This window comes from Elephantulus edwardii, unplaced genomic scaffold (genome assembly GCF_000299155.1).
Source record: "Elephantulus edwardii isolate Elephantulus edwardi_28Jun2011 unplaced genomic scaffold, EleEdw1.0 scaffold00138, whole genome shotgun sequence".
NCBI lineage: Eukaryota > Metazoa > Chordata > Mammalia > Macroscelidea > Macroscelididae > Elephantulus > Elephantulus edwardii.
The window spans coordinates 3,111,674-3,122,491 of record NW_006399888.1 but is presented as its reverse complement, the minus strand read 5'-3'; the positions used below and the strand labels follow the sequence as shown (position 1 = coordinate 3,122,491).

General features: G+C 37.9%; 1 protein-coding gene across 1 annotated transcript in view; it reads left to right on the top strand.

Moving 5' to 3' along the window:
- GPCPD1 (glycerophosphocholine phosphodiesterase GDE1 homolog (S. cerevisiae)) overlaps positions 1–10,818 on the top strand; it is a 62,990-nt gene that overhangs the window by 34,596 nt on the left and 17,576 nt on the right. Inside the window, exons 7-10 of the mRNA XM_006894263.1 lie at positions 729–960; positions 1,777–1,939; positions 2,217–2,349; positions 8,827–8,881. Coding sequence (XP_006894325.1) covers positions 729–960; positions 1,777–1,939; positions 2,217–2,349; positions 8,827–8,881 — 583 coding nt within the window. The remainder of the gene's footprint in view (positions 1–728; positions 961–1,776; positions 1,940–2,216; positions 2,350–8,826; positions 8,882–10,818) is intronic.

Here is a 10,818-nt window from a genome sequence, read left to right as displayed (position 1 = left end):
AGCGCAGTATACCTTCTTCTCCAAAGTGCATGGAACATTCTCTAGAATAGATCACATTCTAGGTCACAAGGCAAGCATCAGTAGATTCAAAAATGCATATTAACTCTATGCTTGGGGATGGTGGCTTGTGTGTGTAAGTAAGAAAAGTGTGAACACAAAATCAGTGCCATTGGGTTAATTTCAAGTACTCTTGTATTTCTGAGGCTGTAAACTTTAATCCTCCCATGGAACCTCTGGTGGATTTGAACTACCAGACACAGCCTCTGAGTTAGCAACTCCTAGTAGTGCAGCTTGATATGGACTGTGTCACCCGAGCATCTTGTATCTCTGTATGCGCTCGCACATAGTACTTCTCAAAAGAAGGTCTTATTTTGGGTTAAGAAATTTATATAGCCACTATAAATACGATAGTAGTAAATAGCACTTTAGATTAAGGTTTTTTGTTGGGGGGGGGGGATCCCAGCCCAAAAAGCCTTAGTAGACATTTATCATTTAACTCTTTTTAAAATGTGCCAAAATAAATGTACATAAAAACAGGTATTTATAAAGCATGCCCAGTTTCTTAAATTGTAATATGTGCTGTGTTTGTATAATGTATATTATTTTTGTTGTTTGAAGATTAGGCTATGTGGGTGGCTTATTTAAATTTAGTATTTAAAGTTTGTGATCTTTTGCTTTTGCTTCGGTGCCACTGTTTGCATTTCATTTTCCTTTTTTCTGTCACGTAGAGTAAAGCTGACATTAGAGGGTCTGGAGGAAGATGATGATGACAGGCTATCTCCTACTATTCTCCACAAAATGTCTAATAGCCTAGAGATATCGTTAATCAGTGATAATGAGTTCAAGTGCCGGCATTCCCAGCCAGAGTGTGGGTATGGACTGCAGCCTGATCGGTGGACGGAGTATAGTATACAGACAATGGAGCCAGATAACCTGGAACTCATCTTTGATTTTTTTGAGGTGAGTATTTTCAGTGAGGTGTTGCAAAAGAAGGCAAGTGCGACTTTGATTTTTTATTTCCGTCTTAATTCATATAAAAGTCCAGTCTGTGTAATTTGTTAGATGTTTGTTCTTCCATACATTTTAACAGAATTATAATTAAAATTTGGAATTGACAAACTTTAATACTATCGAGAATTTAATTAAGAAACCTTTAAGATAATAGGTGTTAAAAGACCATATACCTTAACACTTTCTATTAAATAATATGAGTGTCATCCAGAGTTAGAGGGAAGGAAGGGTTATATTATGTACTAGCATTATGAATCCTTTTTACATATTAAGGTAGTTCATTTTGAGGCTTTGTTCTAACAGTAAGGGAGTCTTAGTGACCTAATGAGTAAAGAATTGTGCTACCATCCCAGAGGCAGATGGTTCAAATCCACTAGTTGATCTGTGGGAGAAAGATAGGTAGTCACATCTGTTGCGATTTACATCCTTTGAAAACTTACTAGCAAGTCAGCTATGAATTGGTTCTGACTTGACAGCACGTAACAATGAAAGGTTGAGGACAACTCTCTAACATTATAAAGTGAAGTATAAAAATCTTAAAATATTAACTGTTTTAGGAGAAAAGAGGTCATATTGTAAAGAAGTAATCGAGATTACCTGAATTTCAATTTTCTTGTATTTCTTCTCATCAGTGCAAGCAGCAGATTTTCCTAAGGGAGATTTTTATTTTTATTATTAATAACATTAATAATAATAGTAATCATTTAAGTGAGGTAAAGATTATGGTATTGGAAATTCACTTTGTTCTAAACCCTGTTTTTCTAGGAAGATCTCAGTGAGCCGGTAGTTCAGGGTGATGCCCTTCCTGGCCATGTGGGGACAGCATGTCTCTTATCATCTACCATTGCTGAGAGTGGGAAGAGTGCAGGACTCCTTACTCTCCCCATCATGAGCAGAAATTCTAGAAAAACAATAGGCAAAGTTAGAGGTAAGTTTGGGAGACTCTGGGTGATCAGCCTTTTTCAAATAAGCCAAAGCATTTTAGTTAGTTTCAGATTGATTTTCCATGAAAGGTAAAGACTAAGTTAATTATTCATTAAATGGAACAATACAGGTTTTAAAGAGTATATTTTTCATTTGAATCAATTTTGACTTCTTGATTTTTAAAATATTTGCTAGAGCTTATTAAAGTGAGGTGCATAAATAGAAATGAGTTGATAATGACCTTAATTTTTACCTTTGTTTCTCCTTTTTTCCTTTGAAAGTTGATTATATAATTATTAAGCCATTACCAGGATACAGTTGTGACATGAAATCTTCATTTTCCAAGTATTGGAAGCCAAGGACACCATTGGATGTTGGACATCGAGGTGCAGGGAACTCTACAACAACTGCCCAGTATGTTGAATGTTTGAGTAGAAATAACATTTGATTCCTCTTACATTTGTTTTTCTTTCTTTCTTTTTTAATTGTGATTTTAACAAAGATTTACAGAGAAGTTGGATTTTCATTGTTCACTGTTGCAGTTTCATCCCTACCACCCTCTCCTGTTCACTTCATTTTTCTTTTTTTTAAAAAAAAAAACCCACACAAACCATTTGTTCATTGTTGCATAATACCTTCCTTCTACCTCGCCTCTTCCCCAGTCCACTTTGCTATGCACCTCTTATTCTGGACTCTTTTCATACAAATAATGCCTAATCATAAATTCCTTTTAAGAAGTTCTTTCCTTCATCTGTTCCAATGTGGTATTCATTATTTATCTCCTCTTTTCTTAGCTTCTCCCCAACCCCCACGTCAGTCCTGTTTTATAATGGTGTTAGACAGTATTTGTCGTTTTGTGACCAGATGTTTTACTTAGCATAATGTCTTCTAGGGTTGCCCATGTTGTATAATATTTTGTGAGTTCCTTGTTTTTCAGTGATCCATAATAATCCATTATGTGAATATAGCAGTATTTCTATCCATTCATTTGTTGATGGGCACTTGATTTTGCTTCCATCTCTTTGCTATTGTGAATAACGCAGTAATAAACATGGATGTGCATGTATCTATTTAGGTGGCACCTCTAGTTTCTTTAGGGTATATTTTAGTGGAATAGCTGGGTCTCATGATAATTCTAGCTCCAACTTTTTGAGAAAGCACTGTACCACCCTCCATGGTGGTTGCACCATTTTACACTCCCACCAGCAGTGAATAAGGTTTCCAGTCTGTCAACCTTGCCAGCGCCTCTTATGTTTAATATGGTTGTCTTGATTTGTCCCACTGTAATAATGACATGATAGAGGTGTCTGACCACTGATAACTTAGTAAGAAGGAGGAATTGTGATCAGCATCAACAGCCAAGGCAAATTGCTCTGTGGGACACACACAGAGCAGGCTGACATGCATGTCTCTGCTTTGCAGCCTTTCAACTAAATATGACATCAGATGTCTCTCCCACTTCTGGTTTGATGATTTGACAGGTTATTTATTTATTACAATGCTTTACAAAGAACACAATGTTAGGGATTCATTATGAAACAAACCGGTTACAATTAAAAAATAAGAAAGAACCAAAGATAATGTTAATCAGAACAGACTTCTCAGTTGTGACTACAGGCAAGACTTGTTGACCTCATTGTGGTTTTGATTTGCATCTTTCTTCTTGACAGTGATTTTGAGCATTTCTTCCTGTGTCTGTTGCCATCTGAATGTCTTCCTCTGTGAAAAGTCTTTCCATGTCTTTTGCCCATTTTGTAATTGGATCATCAGCCTTTTTCTTCTGAATGTCCAGGAATATTCTGTAAACTTTGGTTATGAGACCCTTGTATGAAATGGTGTTGTCAAATGTTTGTTCCCAGTCCGTAGGTTTTCTTTTCACCCTATTGGAAAAAGCTTTTGATGAGCACAGAGATTTAATCTTTATAAGGTCCCATTTATCAGTTTCATCCTCTTCAGATTGTGCATCTCTGGCCGTATTTAGCAGTTTCTTTATACCACATTTTAAGTCAGGCAGTGTTTTAAGGGTCTTCGTTCTGCTAAAATAAGCACCTGTTAGCAGTCCTGCTTTGCCGTTAATAAGCTTCCCGTCTGATGGCCTGCCTGTAGCTCCAAGGGCAGGCAACCCTACCACTACAGAAAGTGCCTAGAGGATCCCGCTCTGCCAGCGTGCCTCCTGCTTGAAGGCATTCACTCTGTTTTCGTGCCCCGTGAGCCTGAAAGCTCACTACTCTGTTTAGCTCATTTCCTAGTTTTGTTGACTTTGCTGCTCCTTTTTCTCAGCAACCACTTCTCACTTTCTCTTAATGTCACAGCACTGTGTCTCCTGGATTGAGAGGTTTTCAGCACAAGGATCCTGCCTCCAAAGGACACAGTCAACTCTAGACTCTTGGTGGTGGTGTGCGATCCCCCCTTTCCACCTGTAGGTTGTCTCCTTTTAACATTTATCCCCACGTTAGTGTTCTCTACACCTTATTAACTTGGTTCACCACAAGGGTGCCATATACTTTATTGACATTGTTAACCATCTGGACTCCCTGGTGGGCCACAGGACCTCATTTTTGTATAATTCTGTTTGGTGGTTTAGTGGCAGGGAGTTGCACTGCCAACCCAGAAGTATGCGGTTTGAATCCACAAACTACTTGGTGGAAAAAAGGTAGCAGTCCACTGTTGTGTACTTTAATGCCCCTGGAATCTTGTAGAGGGTCAGCTGTGAGTCGTTTCTGACTTAATGGTACATACAACAATTTGTAGATGAATGGTAAGGGCAGCTGTGCTGCCAACTCAAAGGAAGGCTGTTTGAATGTATCACCTGGTCCACGAGGAGAGAGATGAGCCATCTCCTTGTGCAGTTTGCAGCCTCTGAAAACCAACTGCAAGGTCAGCTATGATCTGTTCTAACAGCACATAACAGTGACAGGTATAGTGTGTAATATGGCAGGCTGTGAACCAAATGGTCAACACTTTGACTTCAGCTGCTCCTCAGGAGAAAGACAGTCTCCTCTCATAAAGATTTCCAGCCTGAGAAATCCGATGGAGGATTCCTATAGTTCATTTGGTGGAAAATACAGAGAGTAGCTAGAAGAGCTGAGTGGTGCACCACTGAGCACACACCGATGTTAAAATAAGCCCGGAAATCCCCTGCCTTTAAAAAGTTTGGGGCATGCTACTTAGCATCTTTTATCTGTGTGTTTTTGGTAAGTGACATAAAATCCAAAGTGGATTTTCACTTTCAAAAAGCTAGAAGTTTACAATAAAAAAGAAGACAGAAAAATTTAAACAAAAAAAAAAAGCTAGAAGTGAAACATTTCAGTGTTTGCTTTGCAGTTAGCTGTCAAAGGAGCAATGAGTGTGATATTGCCAAACTCCTTCCTTACCTGGGAGGGCCACTCAGCATCAAACTGTCACAGGTTTTGAACTCTGCTTGTAAACACTGTGTGTTAGTATACTAAAGACCAACTCCTAAGATTCTGATCTTTTTATACTCTTCTGCACTGATGACGATAATGATGTTCTTGTTACGCTCCATCAGTTTGAGTATAACCCATAACAACCCTATAAACAAATCTGAACCCTGTCCCCTCCTCACAATCTCTTGATACAGTCAAGCCCATTTCTGCAGTCAGTATCAAGCCATATAGTTGCTGGTCTGTCTTTCACCCACCATCTTCCTTTCCAAGGATGATGCTCCTCTCCAGGAACAGCCTCTCCTAGCAGTATGCTCAAAGTATATGAGATGAAGCTTTATCATTGGCTGTAAGGAGCACTCTGGTTTCATCTTCTCCAAGACATACCTGTTTTGAGGATTTTTTGGCAATTCATGGGATATTGAATATTCTCCAACACCACAACTCAAAGGCGTCAGTTTTTCTGTCATCTCTCTTTATTGCCTTGCTCTCAGATGAATAGCAAATGATTGAATAGACCATGGCCTTAAGCAGGTGCACCTTAGTCTTCAAACTGACATCATTGTTCTCAGTAATTTGGAGAGGTCCCTGACTGTTGACTTTCCCAGTGCAGTACATCTCCTGATCTGCTGACTGTTGGTTCCAAGGATGCTGTTTGTGAATCCCATTAAAATGAAATCATTGACAATTCCAATTGTTTCTTCATCTGAAGAAATGAAGTTCTCCTCACTGTGCTTAAGCAACATTGTATCATTTAAAAACAATAGGTTATTGATGACTCCTGCTCCAATTCGGAGGCCAAAAACATCTTCATACAATCCAGCTTCTTGGATAATTTTATGAGCATACAGATTGAATAATGGAGAGAGACAACATAAACCTGATCCACACCTATATAAATTTTATACTGACTTACAAAAGTTCATATACACTGTTTTTCACATCAATGGACATCTTTTTAAATTTTAAACCGTGTGTTCCCTTCCTCTGTTCGACATTATTCTTTTGGTCTAGGTTTCGCATGAGCACAGTTAAGTGTTCTGGATTTCCCTTTCTTCTCAGTGTTAGCCATCGTTTTTGATGATCTACACAGACATGCATGGTTAAGAAAACATGGAGAATTGATGCCTTTGAGTTGTGGTACTGGAGAGGATTATTAAATATACCATGGACTGCTAAGCGAATGAGCAGGTTTGTTTTAGAGAGGGTTAAACCAGGTTGCTCTTTATGGGCAAGGATTCTGAATCTTCGTCTGACACACTTTGGACATGTTGCAAGGAGGAACCAGTCTTTGCAGAGGGACGTCATGCTTGGGAGAGTAGAGGAGCAAGGCAATAGAGGAGGACCCTTGATGAGATGGACTGATTCAGTGACTAGGGTAATGGGAGTAGATGTGTCAGAGATAGTAAGATTGGCACAGGATAGAACAGGGTGTAGGGCTTTTGTACGTAGGGTTTCTATGAGTCACAGGAGACTTGACAGCACATAACAACAACAAAAAAGGCATTCTTTGCTTTCAGGCAGGATCCATCTACCATGAGCAATAATATCCCTGGTGCTGTGGCCTCTTCTAAATCCTGCTTGAACTTCTGGCCATTTTGCTAGGACTGTAGCTTGTTTCCATAGCTTTTTCTATTTTTAATTTTAATCCTTTTCCCTTTCATTTTTAAAGCAATATTATTATAACAGTAAACTCTGGAGATTAGGCTTTTTAAAGTTTTAAAAACTAATACTGTATCAAACAATTGTTGTTATGTACCATCGAGTCACTAGTGACTCATAACAATCTTTTTTTTCTTTCATTATTTTCTGTGCATGTACCATCAAATTGGATATCACTGGTACAGGAGGAGATTGCCCCTCCTTCAGTAGAGGATCTGGTGGATTTGAACAGCTTCTTTACCCTAGGCCACCAGAAAGCAGTACAATAATCCTCTCCAATACCACAATTCAAAGACATCAATTCTCCATGTTTTCTTAACCATGCAAAGGCACCTGTCTGTGTAGATCATCACAAATGATGGCTAACACTGAGAAGAAAGAAGCAGTACAGCTTCTTTCCCCTAGGCCACCAGAGCTCCCTCGACTCATAACAATCTTGTGTAACAGCTCTCAACCCTATCCAGAGCCAACCTCATTGTCTCTGACACATCACCCCCATTACTTCAGTCACTGAATCAGTCCATCTCATCGAGAGTTTTTCTCTCTTGTACTGTCCCTCCAACCTCCCAAGCATGATGTCCCTCTCCAGAGACTGGTTCCTCCTTGTAACATGCCAAAAGTTGGTTAGACGGAGATTTCTTGTCTCCAAGGAGCAGCGTGGTTTCACCCTCTCCCAGACAAACATGTTTGTTCTCCTCGCAGTCCTTGGTATATTCTGTACTCTTCTCCAGCACCACAGCTCAAAGGCATCAATTATTATTCTATCATCCTTAGTCAATGTCCAGCTTTCGGATGCATAGCAAATAATGGCAGACTGGCCTGGATCAAGTACACCTTAGTTTCTAGACTGACGTCATTGCTCTTCAGTACTGTGGAGTGGTCCCTTACAGGAGATTTTAGATTCATCTGTGTTCTAAATACAGCTTCCATACATCTGCTCTATTGGTGCTTCCATCTTCTCCCATCCTCCCACCAGAATCTGCCCATCTGACTTCTCTGCAATATTATGTTTCTGTGTCTCTGCTCCTTCCTGCTTTTGAAGAAGGTTATTTATGTTCTTTAACTGGTACATGTACCATGTCTCATTTGTCTCCAGAAAAGAAAATATAACTTTTTACTATAAGCGAGGTACATACTCTTTTTATGATATTGAGTTATATGCAGCCTCTAATAACTATAGATTTGAGAGTCTGCATTGATGTAATAAATATTTCTATCAACCATGTAATGGTAGAGTCATTGCATTCATAATCTGTTCTGCTAAGATTAGTATCAGACTAGTTACAAAAAGTGTGGGAATTTAACGTGCCCCAAATATTTGATCTACTCTCTTAACTCCATGATTTCTCACATCAGTAGTTCCTCTTATTGCTCATTTCTCCCATTTTTCTGTCACTTGGGTTTGGTTGTTTCCTGGAAAGTCTTACCAAGACTCAGACCCACCTGGGGAATGACTCACATGATTGTAGGTGTTGCAGGCCAGTGTTGGAGCCTGTCAGTTGCCATGCACCTGGAAAGCTGGCATTGAGAGCTAGCATTGAGCTCTCATGGGCTTATATAAACTTAAGCAGGGGTGGGGCTTATGTCCCACTCTAATCCTGTCTCCTTAATACAATAAATACTGTAGCATAAAATAAAGTTAATTGATAGCTAGGAAAGACATTTGAATAATAAACTGTTGACATCACAGACATATTTTGGGGCTGGCAAAATTAATCCCATAGTAGAGGATACTTACTATTTATTTAGTTTTGAAAATGTATTTGCCATCTTATTGAATCTGCTCATTTTTTTAATAGTATTTACTAAATATTCTCTGTTTCAGGCTTGCTAAAGTTCAAGAAAATACTGTTGCTTCTTTAAGAAATGCTGCCAGTCATGTAAGTTAAATATTTTTCTTTTGAATAACTGGGCTATTGAAGTAAAGAGGTTTGGATCTTATAGGGGTAGGGTTTTTCCTACCACTGGGGTGAATAAGTTAGAAAGGGGACTGTTGGTGCTGCTGCTGTATTTCTATAAGAGAAAGGGTCTCTTAAGTGAAGATTGAGATGAGAAAAACAGAATCTCATATGTCATTCTTTGAGATACATTTTGAGTGATTAGGAAAGAAAACATTCTCCATTAGGCATAGAGAAATAATTTCTTAATCGAATATTTATTAATAATAAATGCATAATGATTGCTTACTGGAATAATTAGTTACTCAAATATTCACTTTGGAAATATGCTTTTCAAAAGATTTGATGTTACTTTTATATAATTTCCAGCAGCTGCACATTTAGATCAAGTTGTCCCTCCTTTGTTCCTGCCTAGAAAGTGTGATAAAACAAAGTACAGTTAGAGGGGATCCCCAGCTCATCTTCCTGTTCCATCCACATGCGTTTAAAGTTTGCCTTTTTAAATATGGTTCATAAAAACAAGAAAAATAAATTTAAAAAGAAAGAAAAAAATTATTCATCAAGTAAATTTGATTAATTAGGTGTTTAACTTTTATTATGCTTATAAACAAATACCCTTCATCCCCAAAGGTGAACTTTTTCATAGTTTAATGGCATTGAAATGGAGGTAGATTTTCCACTTAGTATTGGCTCAGTTTAATTGGCAACATTTCCCCCATCTTAGCATTATGCAAAATATTTATAATTTGTGACGTCATACATACTAATTGTTTATTTCAGTGTCTTAAAAATATATAGTAATAGAGATTCTTCAACATTTTTGTATTGAAAGTAAGATAATTTATTAGTATGCTGTACTGTATTATTATTCCTCATAAATTGGAGCCAATTTTATTTCATTGTAACAAATCTAAAAATCATTTCATTAGCTGTAAATACATGATAATCCTATTAGTGAAATTTTTTTTATACTTGCTTTTTGAAAGAGAAACTTTATTAGCAGTTTGTTTATTAAAACACAGAAATTATTTCTTAAAGCACAGTCTTGGACCTGTGCCACCAGAAGTTCCTAAGTATCTTAACTAGAATATTTTCATCTAGAATTTAAAATATTCAATACTTAAATAACCATTTAGAAATGTTAAGACTTGCTCTTTTTTTATTTTTATTATTTTGTGTGTGTGTACCATCAAATCAGATCTGACTGGTACAGGAGGAGATTGCCCCTCCTTCTCCAGCAGAGCATCTGGTGGCAGACTTGCTCTTTTCTTAATGAAATGATTTGTACTACTATCTTGTTTAAAATAAAGTCATCCAGGAAGTAGATTGTATAACCAGACACTTGAGCTCCTTTAATCTTTATCAGTACTCAGAGTTGAGAAACCTTCCAGGAGCGGTGCTTTGACCTCTAGAGTAAGGGGTGGAAATGCATCTGTTCTTGGAGAGCGCTTTGGTCCTTCAGTCCTTTGCATTGCTGAATGCTCATGTGTTGTTTAGTTGATAATCCAGCGAGTTTTCTTTCAGTGGTTGAAAAAACTTGTATGTTTGTCTGTTCTTATTTCTCAAATGGATTGCTTTTATTCCTTTACACACTAACACTCTCTCTCTCTCTCTCTCTCACACACACACACACACATATAAATATACTGTAATGTTTTATATCTAAATATATGCTATATTTATATTAAAAATAATGCATTTTTATATATAGTCTGATACAGAAGTAATAAATTTAAGAAATAAAATCTGAAAACAGTGGCCAGTGGGTAGGGAGTTGTGCTTCTAAGCCAAAGGTGGCACCTCCCTGGAGGTTCATATCCATTAGTGGGTTTCTGATGGGCAGCATCTTCCGGGTGCCCATCAGAAAACCCACGAGAGGGTGTGTGAGTCAATTCTGACCCAACAACGTTGATGGGGAA